This window comes from Rhinoraja longicauda, chromosome 4, assembly GCF_053455715.1.
Source record: "Rhinoraja longicauda isolate Sanriku21f chromosome 4, sRhiLon1.1, whole genome shotgun sequence".
In the NCBI taxonomy this organism is placed as follows: domain Eukaryota; kingdom Metazoa; phylum Chordata; class Chondrichthyes; order Rajiformes; family Arhynchobatidae; genus Rhinoraja; species Rhinoraja longicauda.
In genome coordinates, this window is record NC_135956.1 from 43132044 (window position 1) to 43153687 (window position 21644).

The window sequence follows — 21644 nt, forward strand, 5'->3', positions numbered from 1 at the left end:
GGATTCTGGCCATCGTCTGAGTTGTGAGTTTTACCTAGGATTACTGTGCCTTTGTGAGATGCAGCGGTGTTCAATAATGTGAGCTAAACTAGTATCTAATCTGTAAAAATGTAAAGTTGTCTATTTGACCAGAAAAAGTAAAAACGTATAATTTTTAAATGGTGAGAGATTGCTGAGCTCTGAAATACAGAGGAATCTGGATGTCCAAATGCATGATTTTCTGAAGGCTCATATACAGGCACAGCAAACAATTAGGAAACTGACAGAGTGTAATCATTTGTTTCTAGGTGATTTAAATACAATATTAGGGAGGTGATGTTTCAGATATACACTGCATAACTGCAGGGACCTCACCTGCAGTACTTTGAACATTAATGGTCTTCTTGGGTAAAGAAGGATGTTCATATGTTGGAAGAAGTTCAAAGAAGAATTACTATATTAATATCTGGAATAGGAGGATTGCCTTATGGGGAAAGGTTTGACAGAACTGGCTTGTATCCATTGGAGTTCAGATGAATGAGAGGGGATGATTCATGTTTATAAGATCTTGAAGGGTCTTGACAGGGTAGATGTTGAGCGGATGTTTCGCTTGTGGGGAAAATCTAGAACCAGGGGGCACTGCTCAAAGGATTGCTGATTTACAGAAATCAAGAGAGTTTTTTTTCTATCAGGAACATAAATCTTTGGCTTTCTTATTCTCTGAGGCGGTAGAAGTAGAGTCTTTGAATTTTTTTAAACAGCAGTAGGTAAATTCTTGATGAACAAGGTTGATTAGTGACAGATTATTGCAGAAAGTTGGAAATGTGGATCAAAGATTAACATCAGCTCATCAATTATCTAATTTAAAGGTAGAAGAATGTGAGGGACTGGGAATATTCCAACTGCATTTGTGTACTCATGTATTGGGACTTTCACCTTTGAAGGGTGCGGCAAAAGTGATGAACAAAATTAGAGCTCATGGTATCGGGGAGATTTATTGGCATGGATTGGTTACAAGACAGAGCTGTAGGAAGAAAGGTGCTGTTCATGGGTTAGAATGGACTTCCACAGCGATTACTGCTGTGACCAATGGAATTCCACAGGGAATGGCTCACAATCTCTATCGGGGAGGGGACTGAAGTCGTATAACCAAATGTCGGTATTTTGGCTGTCGGTATTTGCGTGTGGGCCTGAGTACAAGAGTAGGGACATTGAACGCCATATACAGTGCATTCAGAAAATATTCTGACCCCTTCCCTTTTTCCATATTTTGTTACGTTACAGCCTTATTTTAAAATGGATTAAATTCTTTTTTTTTATCATCAATCTACACACAAGAGTTGAGTTGAGATGTGTGATCTCACGGAAATCTACTGGATAAAATGTTCTCAGGATTCAGTAGGGCGGTCAGAGTTTGAAGCATAACCTGACTGGAGAGTCAAAAACTAGTTGTCAGAATCTAAAATAAGAGATCAGCTATTTATGTCAGAGAAGGGAAGAATGGTTTCACCCGCAGATTAATTAATTTCCACTAGCGGTCTATGGAGGGAATCAAAGAATATGGGGTTTGTACAGGAAAGTGGCATTGAAGTGAAGAATCTTCATGAACAGCAAAGCAGACATGAGGGGCTGAATAATTTCTACTTATTACATTCATGTTACAGTTAGAAAGTGAATATTACAGTTAAAAAGACTCGAACTGTCTGAGCTTTCAACCTGGAACCAGTAATATTTCTCTTGACTCTTTGCCCACTATTTAATATGAATAACGTGGTACTGTTTCACTGGATTCAACTACCTTGTTTTGCAATTAATATCTAACTTTCTAACTAACAATTTTATGAAAGGGATGAGTGCAATCAGCCCTCAAAACCAGGCAAGCACATGAATAACAATACTGCTTCATTCATCTAGGAGTTTTACTTTTCAGTGTTCATTTCCTTTTATTGTGAGTCTTTAACTTTGCCATGACATTTAAAAATTAAGTTGCCAGCACTTAATGCCACTCTTTGTAAAATATCTGTACAGTCCACTCAAAACTTCATTTATTTGAATACAAAGAACTTCTCAGAAAGTCAAAGAAGAAGAAAAATAAGCAATACAAAGTCTAATATCTGCTGTTTCATTCAGGAAAAATATTAAATATTTTTCTCAGATTTAAAAAAAATGTATTCTCATCCAGTCTGTATGCTGAAGTTAATTTACATATATGGATTAATCAACTTCACAGATTTATACAACCCAGAATCAATTACCTAGGTTACACAGCTTAAAATTGCATGGCAATCTGTGCATGCCAAAAAACTAGTGGACAAACTGTCTCTTCTTTAGGAGTGTTTATTAGCCCACATCTGGAAAATCTGCTTTCTCTGGCTGTGTTCCAGTCTGCAGGGGGAGGGTGGTGTTTCTTTCAGCATCCGACAAAGGCCTTTCTAGACACTCGCCCTTTCTCTGGTGGTCTACAGAAGTTGTATTGCAGAACAGCCAGATTTAGGCGAGACCCAGCTTCTACCATTTGTATGACCCTTAACTGCATAGAATAAGAAAAATGATATTCAAAGGCAATTGAAGAATCACTGCACATACAGATCTACTTTCACTTCCTGTTTTAACAAAGGATTCCACAAGAAATGTGATCTTTCAGATCCTGTCAGACCTGCTACAAATTTTCACTCTTTTCTATTCTGCAGCTGATTTTTCAAAATTTGTAATTTTTTAATTTTATTTTCAACTCTTACTCCCTAAACATTCATTACTTTTTTAAAATCCTTAACAAAAGAAACATAATTATTGCACCCAAACATTAATCTATGGATTTTACTCCAATCATACCAGTTTCAACAAGCCTTATCATTTAATTTATATTTTGTCAGGAGATGGAAAGCAAGACACTATACCCAAAATGCTGAAAGGTCAAAGGTATCTCATAAATTATAATTCTATGATATGCAAAGAGTGTACATTAGATGCTTCAGTGGGATACAGATCTGTTATAATCTGAGTCTACATCGACACATCTCTCAAACTTCTGTTGAGACCTTGTTGCTTTCTTATCACCTCAAGGCTTTGGTGCTCTCATTGCCAAACCTCCAGAGTTGTATAAACTATCCCAATGTCATGACTCATATTTGACACAGTTCCACACACCTGGCAAACCTTACAAACTTCTACAGATGCACTATAGAAAGTATACTGTTAGGTTGCATCAGAGCTTGGTATGTGAACAGCTATGCCTAAGCCCACAAGAAATTGCAGGGTGTTACAGATGTAACCCAGTCCATCACACAGACCAAACTTTCCAGCTACAGTCAACATAATCAAAGACTTGTCCCACCCCAGTCAGTCCTTCTTCTCCATGCTCCTGTCTAGCAGAAGGTGCAGCTGCTGAAGAGCATGTGCCACCAGAATTAGGAATAGCTTCTTCTCCTCTATTGTCAGGCTTCTGAAGAGTCCTTCCATGAGCTAGGGTACTGTCTGATTTGCTTCTACCTCATTGTTGACATTGGACTTTGTCTACATACCTAATGCGTTACAATGCTGAGAACCTTATCCTGCACACTGTATCCTTCACCTTGTTCTACTTATTGTACTTGAGTTTGACATGATATTATATATATATATATATATATATATATATATATATATATATATATATAGTATAAGAAAATAACTGCAGATGCTGGTACAAATCGAAGGTGTTTATTCACAAAATGCTGGAGTAACTCAGCAGGTCAGGCAGCATCTCAGGAGAGAAGGAATGGGTGACGTTTCGGGTCGAGACCCTTCTTCAGACTGATGTCAGGGGGGCGGGACAAAGGAAGGATATAGGTGGAGACAGGAAGATAGAGGGAGATCTGGGAAGGGGAGGGGAAGAGAGGGACTGAGGAACTATCTAAAGTTGGAGAAGTCGATGTTCATACCACTGGGCTGCAAGCTGCCCAGGCGAAATATGAGATGCTGTTCCTCCAATTTCCGGTGGGCCTCACTATGGCACTGGAGGAGGCCCATGACAGAAAGGTCAGACTGGGAATGGGAGGGGGAGTTGAAGTGCTCGGCCACCGGGAGATCAGTTTGGTCAATGCGGACCGAGCGCAGGTGTTGAGCGAAGCGATCGCCGAGCCTGCGCTTGGTTTCGCCGATGTAATTAAGTTGACATCTGGAGCAGCGGATGCAATAGATGAGGTTGGAGGAGGTGCAGGTGAACCTCTGTCTCACCTGGAAAAACTGTTTGGGTCCTTGGATGGAGTTGAGGGGGGAGGTAAAGGGACAGGTGTTGCATCTCGTGCGGTTGCAGGGGAAAGTGCCCGGGGATGGGGTGGTTTGGGTAGGAAGGGACGAGTGGACCAGGGAGTTACGGAGGGAACGGTCTCTGCGGAACGCAGAGAGGGGAGGGGATGGGAAGATATGACCAGTGGTGGGGTCCCGTTGTAGGTGACGAAAATGTTGGGGGATGATTTGTTGGACCACTGGCTGGTGGGGTGGAAGGTGAGAACGAGGGAGATTCTGTCTTTGTTGCGAGTGGGGGGAGGGGGAGCAAGAGCGGAGCTGCGGGATGTTGAAGAGACCCTAGTGAGAGCCTCATCTATAATGGAAGAGGGGTGGCCCCGTTTCCTGAAGAATGAGGACATCTCTGACGCCCTAGTGTGAAACACCTCATCCCGGGCGCAGATGCGGCATAGACGGAGGAATTGGGAGTAGGGGATATATATATATATATATATATATATAGTATATCTGATCTATTTGGATAGCATGCTAATTAAAGTTTTTCACCGTACCTTGGTACATGTGACAATAATAAACATACTCTAAACCTATTTTTTTTATTTTTCTGTGTTGATTATTAAATTAATCCATAGGTTCATTCTTTGGTACTGATACCTTCCTCGCTCTCCAGTGCTACAAACTAAAACCTGTCCTCACTGGAGCTTGGCTACCCAAGTGGACCTGATGGGACCTTGCTGTATATGTTCTGCTTTTGATTAGTCAGGGACTAGTCTATATTCAGATTGGCTGTAATGGGTTTGGTTTTGGTTCAGATTTTGATATTTTACCTGAGATCCCTTATCCACTCTTATCTGTACTGCAATCTTGGGTCACTGAAAGCTGCATAAAAATGGCCGCTTTGGCCAAATATCACCACATTAAATCATGAACTCAACGGCACATGCCGCAAGATTCTTCCAAAGCATTAGTTCAGTTATCTATTGCCCACCTGCCATTTCCCGTGCTGTCACAGTACCAACTTTTGTACTGGTCCATAATTTTTAATGTTTTTACAGGATCTGGTGTCATGAGCACCAGATTTAATGCACTCCCTTAATTGCCCTTGAGAAGGTGGGTGATGAGCTGCTACCTTGTTTCACTACAATTCTCTGTTACAGTTCTGTTGGGGATGGAATCCTTGAGCATTCTTGTCATTGACTTGAGAGATTGGTCAGCCAAACACACTTGGCAACTGTCTACGGCCTATTGCTGCTTCGTAGTTTGGTTATTTAACCACATTTCTGCTTACATTTATTTGGTTTTTATTTAATCAGCTTTTTGAGGATAGGATATGACCTGCGACGGATAGCTCGCTGTGATCTGTGCAGTACGTTCTATGGTGAGTGATGAGTCCGATTTGGGACCACAGACTCTTCCACGGGAGGGGCAGTGATGTAGTATGTGAGATGGTATGCTTCTTCTATTTATACTACCTTGCCTTGTGCTCTTGACACAAGGGCTCTCGGCTCTCAGACCACCTTCTGCACTTTAGTGATCACAGGTCAGGGATTTCCACTAATCTGGTAGGGTGTGCATTTGTTTGAGAATAACTTTGAATTTTTTTTCTCTGCACACCTCTGTCCATCTGAGAGAGCTCAAAATAGAATGTGGAATGCAAATGTGGCGGCCTGCCCAAAGGAGTTGATGGGCAGTAATTAGTGTCTCAAGACTGGGGATGTTGCCCTATGAGAGAACTTTTATGCTGCGCTTATCCCGCCTCTGGATTTGATGGAGTTTTGAATGCCACATTGATAGTGCTCGGGTTTGGTTGTGTCCTCTTCTTAATTATGGGAACTACTTTTCTTTGTGTGTAATCTGTTTAATGCTCTCCAGTGCGTCAGTGTGCCATCTAGATATTTTATACAAAAGTTCAGCGGTGGTAGGAATGTACTTGTTTTGAGCTTGTCTAATATCTCCACTGTGCTTGCTCCAAATTTCCACAGCACTTGTACCAAATTTGTGAATTCTGAATGATGGATGCTCCTGCTTAAAAGTTTCAAGCAGTGGCATTTACCAAGTTAACCATTTCCTACCCATCTTCGTCTACAACACCATATGACTCCCGCAACACTTTGAACATTGCCTCAGGTTGTCTGATGTTGATTCCTAAATTCCCATTTTTTCTCACCTTTGTTCTCAGTGCTACCTTATTCCGTGTGTGCTGCAATAGCTCCATCTCTATTACAAGCTAAGTTCCATCTCAAACCTCCCCAACCTGAAATGTAAACTGTTTCCAATTCCCTGCTGAGTGCTTCCAACACTTGGTTTTTGTTTCCAATTTCTAGTATTCACAACTTTTGCTTCTGCTAGCGTAATCCCATTTTAATAACAATAATTATTTGTTTGCAACTCAGGCTTTCAAACGATCCCAGAATCCGAACTGGAAGAGAGAATGGCAGATCATACTCCTTCAGGAATGTTCCAAAACTCTGCACATGTAACAAAGAAGTTGGAACCAGGTAGGTGGGAGATCACATGTTCCTATAGAATTTGGTGCCATTGCATTTTTCTTATGACTTTGGATTTTTGTTTTATTATTTTGGAATTTTGCTGTCGAAACTCTTAGCTAAGATGAATGAGCAGGTCTGCGTTAAGCACCTCACTTGAGTTTGGCAGGTACTGTGACGACAACCAAAAATCTCTGGAAGAGATGGACATCCCATTCATTGAACTGCAATCTACCTGTGTGTCAAGCAGTTCCATTGTTGTGGTCCAGGACCAGGCCGTTATTCCATAGTGCAGTGTTCTCCAAATTTGGGTATGCGTACTCCCAGTGGTACGCGAAAGGTCTTCAGGGGGTACGCGGCATTTTTCAGCTATGTACTACAAATACTGTGGTTACGAATTATTTTTCCATACATATTTGCAAATAAATTATATATTTCGTATGAATTCTTCTACTCAAGTTGTGATAGATGCTGCATTTGGGTAGTTTGCAGACTCCCAAGCGACAACTCGTAAATGTTCGTTTTCTCGTTTTGCGAGAAAATCTTTTTCGTAAATTTTCGTAACTATTTTTTCTAACCCTTAAATTCTCAATTATGGATTATTGGTTAAATACTGAGTGTATAAAACGCACAAAAGAGAGCAATAAGGAAGATAGAAGCAGACAACGAGAAAACGTCGGTATATCTGGACCATATGAATGTAATGAAATTGAGAAGGGTGTCCCACCTGACATCTCTAAAGGACCAACTAAGAAGATGGCAAGGAAACTTCGTAAGTACGATGTAAATTACTTGAAATATGGATTTTCATGGACGGAAGATGAAGATGAACCGGCTCCATTATGTGTCATTTGTCATGAAATTTTGACAAATGAGAGTATGAAGCCTTCCAACGAAGCGCCATTTTGAATCGAAACATATTGAATACAAAGACAAACCTGTCAAATTTTTCGAGAATAAACGTAAAGATTTTTTTTAAACTCAGAAAATAATGTGGGGCCTAACAGGAAGTGAGAATAAAAAAAGCCTTATTAGCTTCATATATGGTGTCGCTCTTAATAGCGAAAAATGGTGCACCGGGACAATTGGCGAAACTTTGGTCAAGCCTGCAGCAATGATAATGGCAGAAGTTATGATCGGAGATGACGCAAAAAGGTATTTTGATCGTATTTGTCTCTCAAATAATACTGTTCATCGAAGAATCACCGAAATGGCTGAAAATATAAAACAAATATTATTGTCCGTCAACCGTCAGAATCGTTATTATGCAATACAGGCGAACGAATCCACTGACATTGCGAATATTGCAAATCTTTTGGTGTTTCTTTGAAAAGACCAAAAACTTCATGACGACCTTTTGTTTTGCCAACGTTTGCCAGAACATACAACTGGAGACGAAATCTTTAACATTATGGATGAATTTATGCAACAAAACAAGCTTGATTAGAAGCGTTGTGCTGGAATAAGCACAGACGGAGCGAAGGCCATGGTCGAAAGTGAAAAAGGGCTTGTTTCAAGGATTAAAACTATTGCACCAGATTCACAATTGACACATTGTTGCATACACAGCGAGGCTTTGGGTACACATATGATGTCTGCAGACCTAAAAAAGTTCTAGACGAAGCAGTGAAAATCATAAATTATATTAAAGGACATCCATTAAATGCCCGACTTTTCTCACAACTGTGCGAAGAAATGGGTAGTAATCATACCCAACTTCTTTTCCACACCGAGGTTCGTTGGCTTTCTCGTGGAAAAGTGTTGACTCATTTATTTGAACTCCGGAATGAACTACTGGTTTTTCTTAATGAAAGCTTTGAATTGAAAGAATGTTTACAAGACTGGAGATGGCCACGACAATGCCGAGTCAGGTCGATACAAGTTACTTTTTTCGTGAAACTAGCACCTGGCTAAGAGATTACACCGTCTTCGGAAACATTACGAAATTCCCACGCTTACCTGACCGTCAAACTGTCGCCTCCAATCTACCTGTCAAATGTCCTGACGGTAAATAAATTGGTTAAACAAAACTATCTTCTGGTATCTTCAAATGCCTTTTCTTAATTTAATATTACATGCTTCTAAATGCATCTGCGACAACCTAGCAAACCTGGGGACAGCATGTGACAGCGCCCGCAATAAGCTACGATACCTGGCGACAAGCCAGCTGTCGCCGAGAAATTTCTATCTGGAAATTTTTTCCCACGACGTGCCGAGATCCGCTACGATTCATTGAAGACTCCTCACGATCATACCCTCGACACCCTGGCGAACGTTCGGCAACAGCCTAGTCGCCGGCAGTTGCCTTAAAATCGCCTGTGGGACAGGCCCTTAAGACGAAGAAGAGGAACCACATATTAGATGTCGAACCACAACTGAGGTTGAAATTAACAACTACAGAGCCAAATTTTGCCAAAATATTTTCCCAACATGAGCAATTTCATCCTTCACATTGATGATAAATTATTTTAAATAAAAAATGTATTTAATGGATTCTTTATTAATTTTATTCTCGTAATTATACATTATATTATAGAAAACATTTGTTTACATGCATACCTTAATCCAAAATAAAAATGTATGCAATTTTTATTGACTTTTACAATGAAATACGATTTGTTTTTAATGAGGGGTACAAGATGCTTACGGAAATATACAAAGGGCTACACGGGTATCAAAACTTTGGGAATCACTGCCAAAGGGCAAGGCTTCATCCTCTGAACAGTGCAGATTGGTGCATAGCCTCCGATCGTGTAATTGATAAACTGAGTAGTTTCCAAATAAAACTTTCATTTGATGGAAAGCTTATCTATTGAAAGCTGGCTCTCTTTTTAAATTGAAAGATTTAGGATTATTTTGATCAGGGAAGTAGACATCAATTGTTTAACTTGATTAGGAAGCCTCTGATACCAAACACTTGTAAATTTTGTAGGCTGCCAGCGAACTAATGTTTGGTTATTGCAATGAACTTGTGTTGCACATGGCTGGTGAAAAATATCTTAAATCCAATTTCATGATGGTTTCAATTCAATGAACTGTTCGATTTGAGCAAGGTTGAATCGTGTGAGGCCAAAGGAAAGGTCAGCTCACGTATATACATCCTCTATGTTGTTGTCAGCTTTACTATATTCACACCTATTTGCAACCATATGATTCATGACTTTTAATGAAATGTGCATTATTTAAGGTTCTGATTTATGTAAATTATTCTCATTAACAGTTTTAGCGAGAAACACTTAAAAACCAATGGCTGGAATTCTAGCTGCTGGGAGTAAGCACAGTAGGATGTCAGTGAAGATCCTTCAGTGAAGTACAATAAAGGCATCAGGAGATTTATTTTAAGTTTGAATTTTGGGACATTCTATTGGCAGATTACTTCCCGTTGTGCTTTAGAATGGAAGCAAATTAGCACTAAGTTTATAAAATGTGTCAAATAAAAAATTCAGGAGTTAGGGTATGAAAGCTCCCACACAGTCTCATCCTTATCTCTCGAACAGGAGAGTGTCATGCAGAGTGAAAGATAAAGTTGGCATTTCCATTGTCCCAGGTACAGGATCTGCAAATAATTTATTTGACCTAGCTGAACGAGGCTCACTTGTGAAAATGTTCTCATCAATTAAATAATTCTGTTTGCAACTTTATATCATGGGTTTCAGTATTCCTGCTGAAGATTTGGTTTCCCCTCATGGTTTAACCGCAACTTACCTTTAGATCCTGAGGTGTAACAGCAATGTGAGAAGGGTGAGGCTGGTAAGAGTGGGTGTGAATGGAGTGAGCAATGTGTTAGTGAGTTACCTCATTCAGACTGGACTGTCTTGATCATATCAAAATTACACACGAGAAGGAATGGGTGACGTTTCGGGTCTCTTCCCCTCGCTTCCCCTCCCCCTTCCCAGATCTCCCTCTATCTTCCTGTCTCCACCTATATCCTTCCTTTGTCCCGCCCCCCTGACATCAGTCTGAAGAAGGGTCTCGACCCGAAACGTCACCCATTCCTTCTCTCCTGAGATGCTGCCTGACCTGCTGAGTTACTCCAGCATTTTGCGAATAAATACCTTTGATGTAAATGTAGATGGTTTGATTAGTGAGTTTGTGGATGACAGTAAAATTGGTGATATGATGGACAGTGAAGATTATCTATGCTTACAATAGGATGTTGATCAACTGGGCCAAAGGGCCAGGAATGACAGATGGAGTTTAATCCAGATAAATGCATGGTGTTGTATTTTGGTAGGACAAATAAGAGTGGGACTTGTGCAGTAAATGGTGGGGCCCTGGAGAATGTTGTTGATCAGCAAGACCCAGGGATACAGGTACATTGTTCCTTGAAATGGTAACACAGGTAGACAAGGTGGTGAAGAAGGTATCTGGCATGTTTGCCTTTAGGGTATTGAGAACAAGAGTTGGGACTCATGTTATTAGCCGTACAGGACGTTGGTAGAGCCACATTTGGAGTACATTCTGTGTGTGCCTGCTGCAGGAAGGCTATTATTAAACTGAATAGGATGCTAAAAATATTTACAAGGACATTACCAGGTGTAGAGGACAGGACAGGTACATGGATAGAAATGATTTGGAGGATTATGGGCCAGACTCGGGCGAGAGGGTCTAGCTCAGTTGAGCAACTTGGTCAGTATGGATGAATTGGGCTGAAAAGTCTGTTTCCTCTTATTTTCATCACTACTTTGCTGATCAATTTATAAAAATATTAACAGACTCTGCTTCCACTGCCCTTTGAGGAAGAGAGTTCCAAAAACTCACAGGAGAAAAAATATTCTCCTTTCTAGCTTAAATGAACGAACTTATTTTTAAACAATAACCTCTAATTCCTGATTCACTAAAAGTGGAAAAATCCTCTCCACATCCACCCTGTGAATTCCCCTCAGGATCTTATAATAAAGACGCCTCACTGTTTCCTCCTAAGGCAAGCCTTCCATGCCAGGTAACAGTCTAATGAAGCTTCTCTGAACTGCTTCCAATGCTCCTTAAATAAGGAGCCAGAATGCTATACACTATGCTCCAGTTGAGGTCTCTACAATGCCATATATTGTTCAACGATTTTCTTCCTAACTTTTAGATTCAATTCTCCTACCAAATCACTAACAACTTTCTGTTCTCATTCGTGATTAATTGCTGCACTGTCTTTGTTTTTGTGCCATGATAGACAATTTCACATTTTCATATTTCACACTTCATTTCTCAGATTTCTGCTCAATCATTTCACCTATTTCTCCTCCTTTTGAAGTCTCCGTCCCACTTCCTCTTCACAACTTACTCTCCATCTTATCTTTTGTGTAATCAGCAAATTTGGCAACAGTACGTTCAGTGCCTTCATCCAAGACATTTAAATAAACAGTAAAAGTTGAGGCCTTAGCACCGATCCCTGCGGTTCACGACTGGTTATATCTTGTAATCAGGAAAAGACACCCATTAATGTTTACTTTCTACTTGTTAACTCGACATCTGTCTATCCACACCAAAATGTTACCTCCTAACCGTGAGGTTTTATTTTCAGCTGTAACTTTTAATGCAATACCTTATCAAACGCCTTCTGTACATCCACTGAGTCCCTTTTATCCATAGCATCCACTTTTTCAAACTGGAATCCAGTAAATTGGCCAACATGACTTCCCATTTACAAATGAATGTTTGCTTTGCCCAATGAAAATTCAATTTCATTAATGCTCAGAAATGTGGCTTGGACATTCTGCCCGCAGGCACCAAAGATTCACCATGCTCTGAGTGAAGACATTACTTCCTATCCTTGGACCCAATGGCTGACCTCATATTTTGACTCTTAAACTCTGCTTCTAGAGACCAAAGTTAGGAAAAACATTAGTTTAATATGTACCCTGTAGGAAATTCAATGAGATCGCCTCTCATTTGTATAAACTCGATAGAACACATCCATTTCTGAATAATCCGTACTCATGTGACAGGCCATCCTAGGAATCAATCTGATAAACCCTCACTCCACTCCCTCGCTCATGTTTATCCTTTCCTGGATCCAGAGAACAGACCTGTGCACACACAGGTGAGGAGAAACTAGTACAGACCAGAGCCGAGCAGCAGTAGGAAAGTAACCGATTCAATTAGTACAAACAGGTTATCATATCATATCATATCATATATATACAGCCGGAAACAGGCCTTTTCGGCCCACCAAGTCCGTGCCGCCCAGTGATCCCCGCACATTAACACTATCCTACACCCACTAGGGACAATTTTTACATTTACCCAGCCAATTAACCTACATACCTGTACGTCTTTGGAGTTAAATCGGCAGTGGTAGTGAAATCGCCACACAGTCAGAAACCTGCTCACCCATGTACATGTGGTAATCTCCCACACCCACCCCAATGTAATCGTGTTCCAAACATGTCTGTCCCAATGTAAGCATGTCCCAAACAGTCCTCTTCAGGGGAACCGTATATGAGACACGCCTGTCGCAATGTCACCACCAAACGATCCTCTCTGGATTAACCATGTCCCACACATATCTGTCCCAATGTAACAATCTTGCGTACACTCCTGTCTTCGGGTAACTGTGTCTGATACTCCCGTCCCAAGGTAACTGTGTCCCACACACTTTTGTCCCGGTGTAACTGGCTCCATTCCTGGGGGAACCATGTCTCTTCTGCTGTGTGTTTCAGAGCAATCCAACAGCTGGCTGCCTGGCTTAGCTCCAAGTAATGGGCTTCTGTAATTGCTCTTTATCACTGGGTTGTTTCAGGACTGGCTTAATGGAATTAAGAGCACGACCTTGAAACACAGCAGCCGCGGTCTTTCGTTCCACTGAAGTATGTGCTTTCTCCATAAGGAATTGATTATTGTAGCAATATTAATTCCACTTATATCTCACTTAAGTGGGTGCCTGATGAGGCAACACACTTGCAAACAGTATCCACACTGGAAGACATCTTTTTCAGCTGCAGCCTTTCAGATTCATTCTCCTCAGTGAATGCATTTTGCTCAAGGTAAGTGAGGAATCCGCACAGTTACAGTAATGGCTCTGAAGCTGCTTCGACATTGATCATTGTGATGTAAGAATATGTTTCTGTAATACAACAATCTGATGCAATGAAAGGCGGCGGCAGAAATCTGGTTCCAACTTTGCCTCTGCCAGAAATAAAGCTTCCTGAAAGTCTGTTTTTGCTTAAAATTAATTTTACAGTCCTCCTGATGTCCAAAATATCTTCCCTTCATGTCCTCCAGTTGCAACCTCCAGTCCCCGATGGCTCTACCCCTGTTCCTCTCATCAGTGGACTGGTGTGATGGGAAGCCCCAGGCTGTGGCTGCCACCCACAGTGCCCGCTGCACATTCAGCCGCTGCACATTCAGAGATGACCTGGTGGATAATTTGTGTTTGGCATTCGCTTCTCCTGGAGGCAGTGAATGCTCAGTTTAGGGTGATGGGCTTTTAGACATGCATCAAGGGATGTGGCAATTGGATTGAGAACACAGAGCAGTACAGTGCAGGAACAGACTCTTTTGCCCACACTGTCTGTGCTGAACATAATGCTAAGTTAAACTAATGTCCTTTGCCAGTATGTGACCCATATCCTGCCTTTCCTTGCATATTTATGTGCTATTTCTTTGCTCATATCTGTAACTATCTACAACTGAAAGTAAGCATGCAGGTACAGCAGGCAGTGAAGAAAGCTAATGGCATGTTGGCCTTCATGACAAGAGGAGTTGAGTCTAGGAGCAAAGAGGTCCTTCTGCAATTGTACAGGGGCCTAGTGAGACCACACCTGGAGTACTGTGTGCAGTTTTGGTCTCCAAATTTGAGGAAGGACATTCTTGCTAATGAGGGAGTGCAGCGTAGGTTCACGAGGTTAATTCCCGGAATGGCGGGACTGTCGTATGTTGAAAGACTGGGGCGACTGGGCTTGTATACGCTGGAATTTAGAAGGATGAGAGGGGATCTTATTGAAACATATAATATTATTAAGGGATTGGACACGCTAGAGGCAGGAAACATGTTCCCAATGTTGGGGGAGTCCAGAACCAGGGGCCACAGTTTAAGAATAAGGGGTTGGCCATTTAGAACAGAGATGAGGAAAAGCTTTTTCACGCAGAGAGTTGTAAATCTGTGGAATTCTCTGCCTCAGAAGGCAGTGGAGGCCAATTCTCTGAATGCATTCAAGAGAGAGCTGGATAGAGCTCTTAAGGATAGCGGAGTCAGGGGGTATGGGGAGAAGGCAGGAACTGCTGATTGTGGATGATCAGCCATGATCACAATAAATGGCGGTGCTGGCTCGAAGGGCTGAATGGCCTACTCCTGCACCTATTGTCTATTGTCTATTGTCTAATCTATATCTTCTTGTATCCTTTCATAGTCTTTTTCAATGTCTGTAATTCCACCAATTTTTATGTCATCTGCAAACTTACTAATCACTAATCTATTTGTTGTCCACGGCATTGATATCGATAGAGATCCATGTACCCGAATTTTCAACATTTTCAGGAGGGATGGGAAGATTTAGCCGATTGTTATTGGAAGAGCACCTGATATTCACTGATTATTCACTCTGTCAGCTGAGTGAGTGATATCAGGACTACTTGAGGTACAGCTACTGTTCAGCAAGGGGTGCTTTTGTCTCTGAACTGGAACACCCGTGGCTCAGGTCCCACTCTGCCAGGCACACAGTGAAGGCAAACATTCTTGAGGGTATACTGAGGGAAAGTTGCACTCTGTTCTGTGCATGAGATTTTAAACCATGTCCCATTTTAAACCGTCCCTGAGGAACGGTCACAGCCCAAAACATAGACTATCTTTTTCTCTCCACAGGTGCTGCCAGATCCATTGAGTCCTTCTGGCAGCTTAATTTTCTGCTCAGGATCCCTGCTTCTCCACTTTTTTTGTGTCACTATTGAAGCTTTGATCCATTGTTTTGGGTTAAATAACGTCTACCTGTCAATTGCTAAAAGAGATTATCTGGATAAAACCACAGAAAATGTTGTGATGCTACTGTGGGCTAATTGGCTACCATATTTCTGACATTACCTCAGACGCTCCACTTTAAACATACTTGATGGGCTGTGGCTATGAGAAAGACTATACGAGTTGGATTCTGCATTTCAGTTTGCACGTTCTGCCCATGACTGCATGGGTTTCCTCCGGGTGCTTCAGTTTCCTCCCTCATCCTAAAGACATGCAGGTTGGTATGTTGATTAGCCATTGTCATTGTAAATTGCCCCAAATTGCAGGTGAGTGGTATAGTCCAGAGGGAGTTGATGGGAATGTGGGGAAAAATTTAAAATGAGAAAAGGGATAAGCATAGTATAAATGGATGTCTGATGGTTGGCCTAGACTCAGCAGGCTAAAGGGCCAGTTGCTGTACTATACCTCTCGAAATCTCTCTTTCTCTGTCCAAATGTTGTCTAATCTGCAATGTAACATAAGAAAACCCCCCAAATGAATATTTACATAAAGCTACCTTTTCATGTCTGATGCTCTTTAAAAATCTGCAAAAATCCAGAAAGACATTCATGGCTTTTGAGTTTATACTTCACATTGTATTGTTGAGCTTTGTACTTCCCAGAGTGATCGCTAAGGCCCACATGAAAGTTTTACTTACGGTCAGCTTTTAGTTGGTTAATTAACCATTTAACATTTGGATTAGTCTGAATCAAGCTTAAGAGTAGATTGTGATCACTTGATTACCTTTCAATGAATGAAAAACACTTGAAGGAAGATTTAAATTCTTCAATGGTTCATTTATTTGCTCCTCGGCTGCACAAATCAATGAGATTAAACATTCCTGCATTGTTCATTCCACTTGAATGAAACGTGTAACAGTAATCACCTCACCTGAAACCTGAACTGTCCCAGGCTAATTTTTCCTTTCGATAAAAGTGTTCTTATTTTTTTAATATAACATATCAAGTGCCAGCTTTTGCAAAATAAACGGAGATGTTTTTGATGCAGCATTTGGACTCTATAACAATGCCAATATAACTATTCCAAACTGATTGTTGTAAAGATTAATATATTATTTACTTTCCGAATCACGAACTCTGCTGAATTTTCAAAAACTCCTGTAGGAATCAACAGTGGCCATTCTCTCACATTTAAAATATAATTTTCTCTGCTTTCTATCAAAACAAATATTGTGGAATTTCTTCAAATACTGTAAGAATAATATATCTAGTGTGGTCAACTGACTGGCAGTACAAAGCTAGTTGTGAAGAGTGCAAAGGGGTATGGACAGTTTAAGATCTGATGATTGATGGTTATTTAATTTGGTAGGAAAAATAGAAAATTATATTTTCGCAAGCAAGCCCCACTTCAGGAACAAATTATATACAAGAAGCATGAGGAAGAACAATCCGTTTGGGGTAAATTGTAGGGCTGGAGGAGATTACAGAGATGGGGAGGAGTGAGGTGAAGAAGGGATTTTAAAGAAAATTTGAATGGTTATATCATAGGTAGAAACAACATGATGGAGTAACTCAGCAGGTCAGGCAGCATCTCTGGAAAATAGGAATAGGTGATGTTTCTGGTCGAGAGCCTTCTTCAGACTGTGAGTCAGGGGAAAGGGGAACAAGAGATATAGATGGTACTTAGGAGAAAATAATATTTGAATAAATGTTCCCATTTCCCCAGTTCCCCAGTCTTCAGTTTAAACCAGCATCTGCAGTTCCTTCCGACACATTTTGCTTGTTATATATTGGGTCATGAATTCCTTTTTGCCTCCAGCAGTGATCATAAAAAATGGTACAACTTGGTGTGAGTTTGTATACAGGCAGTAGAGTTTTGAATAGGTTTTGGGTTACAGACGATGGACGTGCGAGATTTGTCAGGTAAGTATTGGGATAGTCAGATTTGGAGATACTGAAGAGTGGTTGAAAGTTTCAGCACAAAGCTGAGCCAAGGTAGGGCAGAGCACATAGAGTTTTTATGGTTGGAAGCTTGGATTGGAACCACAGGTTACTGGTGTCACAAGAGCAGTTTATGCATAATGTGTTCAGTGAAACACTACCCCAGCTGATCAGAATGCAATGCACTTTTTCAAAGATACCTTCCTCTGACAATGCCCAAAGGAGTATGTTTCCTGCTGTTGGAGTGGAAACATGAGTCCAGGTCCAAAGTCCACTCCATTTCCTGTTCATCGTTCAATGAATGTTTATATGATTTCTTACACCTATGCGCTCTGGGCATGAAAATAGTTTGTGGTGTACATTCAGAGAGATTGCTGTTTAGTCTTTGTGACAATAACAGGCAGGAAGGACTTTCTAATTTCCCCACCATGTGGGAACAGAGTGAGCATTCCGTTAGAAAATGCTCCAATTCCTTTGGACCAACTGGGACTTTGATTTATCAATGCTTATCAAAGTCTGGCATGTCAGCACAATCGCAGTGGCAATTTACCTGAGACCAGAGTGGGGAAGCTGCAGTAATTCTGAAACCAGTCAAGCAGTTCAACAGGGAAGAGAGGCACCAAATGCACCGAAGCCAAATGTGGTACCTATCTAATGCAAAATACTAGAGGATATAGGTTTAAGATGAGAGGGAGAAAGTTTAAAGGAGATGTGCAAGGCAAGTCTTTTATACAGAAAGTGGTGGGTGCATGGAACATGCTGCCAGAGGAAATGGTAGCAGCAAATACAACAGCAATGATTAAGAGGCAATTAGACAGATTCATGAATCGGCAGGGAATAGAAGGGTATGGACCATGTAAAGGCAGATGGGATTTGTTAGATTGGCAAAATAGCAGCAGAGTCATTATAGACCGAAGGACCTGTACCTTTGCTATATTGTTCTATGTTCTAATGCGGGAAAATCAGATTAGTGTACATGGGCAAAGAGATCAGCATGTCTTGTACATTCTTATCCAAATCGTTTAAATAAATGATGAACAGCAATGGAACCAGCACTGATCACTGTGGCACACCACTTGTCATAGGCCTCCAGTGTGAAAAAGAACCTTCCCTCACCACTTGCTTTCTACCATCAAGCCATTTATGTTTCCAATTAACCTGCACTCACTGGATCTTAAGCAACCTATCTTTCCAGACTAGCTTATATGTGGGGCCGTCAAAGGCCTCGGCTGAATGCATTATGGGAACTACACTCGCCCCCCTGCAGGACCTATACATCAGGAGGTGCAGATCCGAAGCCAGCAACATTATGAGGGACCCCTACCACCCCAGCAACGGACTGTTCCAGCTGCTACGATCAGGCAAACGCCTCCACTGTCACACTGTGAAAACAGAGGATGAGACGGAGTTTCTTCCCATAGGCCATCAGGACTGTTAACTCATATCACCAGGGACTAATTTAATTTACTGTATTAATTTATTTTTTGTGTTAATTTTTTTTTTTCAATTCTGTTTTGTAGTTTAGCACAATCCGCAGGCGTTGCCACTTTCATTTCACTGCACATCTTGTATATGTATGTGACAAATAAACTTGACTTGACTTGACTTGACTTGACTTGACTTGAAGTCCATTTAAACTGTGTTTACAACCCGGTTCTGATCTTTGTTACCTTTTCAAAATATCCTAACAGACTTGTGAGTTACAATTTCCCATGCAAAAAAACTGTGCTGCCTATTCCTACTGAGTCCTTGTTGGTAGATCCTGTCCCTCAGTATCGCCCCAGTACTGACCCTATTGTTCCCTGGCTTCTCCTTGCTGCCCTTCTGAAATAATGTTACCTCAAATCTTCCGAAACTTTACCAGTGGCTGAAAATGAAGCAAATATCTCTGCAAGGGCCTCCACAATTTCTTCCCTAGCTTTCCACAAGGTCTGAAGATGCACTTGCCTAGGCCTTGAGGATTTATCCACCTATGCTATTTAAGACGACCAATTACTTGGTAAATATCTCAATGGTAATTCTAAAATTGTTCAAGACATTACAACTCATTGGTAATTCTAAAATGGTTCAAGACATTACAACTCATTTGCCACAGTTTCTTAGCTTCCATGCTCTTCTCTTCAAACACTAATGATAAATATTTAATTAAAATTTCACCATCTCCTGTGGGCTCCACACACTATGCTGATTTTTAAGGGGACCTGTTCTCTCCTTTGCCATCCTTTTACTCTTAACATACGTAGAATATCTTGATAATTTCCTTTACCTTGCCTGCCAGATCCCTCTCTTGCCCTATTTTTGTGCTCTTGGTTTCCCTCATAAATCTACTCTACTTTTGTATTCCTTGAGGGATTTGCTTGATCCCAACTGCCTAAACCTGATCTTTTTCCTGACTAGTACCTCAACATCTCTCATTAACTAGTGTTCTTTAAACATTACCAATCCTAAGTGCACTGCGGTGCACTCACTGAGTGCACTTTATTCAACTTCAATGTTGCTTCGCAACTGAAAACCCATTGATTTGTCTAAAATATACTCAGCAGCAGAACCTCCAATGCCCTTCTCTGCTGGAGGATTCCAAAATCTCAATTCTCTGGGTGAAAACATTTCTCCATACTGTCCTGAATGACCTGCCTATTATTTGGAGACTGCGTTACCCAGCCAGAGGAAACATCAACGCATTGTCCCTGAAGAATGTTATATATTTCGATGAGTGTTTTCAGTGAAGTTAAAGAAACATTGATAGCATGGATATAAAATTGGCTAAGTATCAGATAATTGGGGGGTCCCATAATTTTCTCGTATTTTTATGTAGCACAGAAGGATATCATTTGTCCCAAAGAGAATATGCCCATCAATCCCATTCCGCCACTTATTTCCCTACAACTTTTGTTCTCACACATGCCCATTAATTCTCCTGAATTCTCCTATCACCCACTTACATTAGGGGTAGTTTGTAGTAAATAATTAAACTAATAGCCAGAATGCTTTGGGATGTTGGAGGGAACTGGAGCTGTTGGGACACATGCAGCTTCACGGAAAAATATATAAACTCCACACAGGCAGCACCAGAGGTCACTTAAACCAGCCAATTAATCTACAAGCCTGTACGTCTTTGGAATGTTGGAGGAAACCGAAGATCTCTGAGAAAACCTATGTGGTCACGGGGAGAACGTACAAACTCCTTACAATATAGGACAGGATTGCACCTACTTTGCTAGAACTGAGAAGCAGCATTTCTAATCTGTTGATTTTGGGTGCTGCAGGCATGGTAAATAGTTGTGTTCCCTGGAATTCTATGTTGAACATGTGTCAGTGTTCTGGACTTGAGGGTGGCTGTTTCTAAATTTACAGATGACCCAAAACCTGGTAGTATTGTGATGCGAATAGTGATAGATTGCAGCAGGATTGCAACAGACTAGTGCAAGGGGCCAAGGCTGATTTGTTTGATTTCTTTGCTATTTTCTTATTTCCCAATCTAATCTTTCCTTTCTTAATCTCTAAGGGAAAAGACTCAATATGATGAGTCCTGATCCAAAATATTAACTATCCAACGGGACAGGCAACATCTCTGGAGAGAAGTATTGGGTAACGTTTCGGGTCGAGACCCTTCTTCAGACTGATCTCGACCCGAAAAGTCACTCATTCCTTCTCTCCAGTGATTCTGTCTGTCCTGCTGAGTTACTCCAGCATTTTGTGTCTATCTTCGATTTAAACCAGCATCTGCAGTTCTTTCCTACACATTGGCTATCCATTTCCTTCCATCAACGCCTTCTGATCCACTGAGTTTCTCCACCACCTCTCCTTTGTTTGCTGCAGATTCCAGTATCTACAGTCTCTCGTGCCTCCATTTTGAAACCATTACATTCCATCTTTCTGTTTCCCATTTGCTTACTCTTGTATTCTACACCCAATTTACCAAGTACACTCCATTTACTTCTACCAAGGAGTCCAAGTACCTTGGAGTTTTCCTGGATGGTAAACTGGGCTGGTCCAGGAATGCTGAATGTAAAGACAGAAAGTAAAGACAGCTCTGTCCCTTCTTATACAGTATAAGAAGGGACAGAGCTGTCTTTACTTTCTGAGGAGGCTCCGCTCTTTCAATATCTGCAGTAAGATGCTGCA

The 21644-nt window shown here is 41.0% G+C and overlaps 1 protein-coding gene across 5 annotated transcripts in view; it reads left to right on the top strand.

The window, feature by feature from the left end:
- bbs9 (Bardet-Biedl syndrome 9) overlaps positions 1–21644 on the top strand; it is a 303117-nt gene that overhangs the window by 214170 nt on the left and 67303 nt on the right. For all 5 annotated transcript variants that reach the window (XM_078397603.1, XM_078397606.1, XM_078397604.1 and 2 more), the window contains one exon: positions 6600–6704. In XM_078397603.1, the coding sequence (XP_078253729.1) occupies positions 6600–6704 (105 nt within the window). The remainder of the gene's footprint in view (positions 1–6599; positions 6705–21644) is intronic.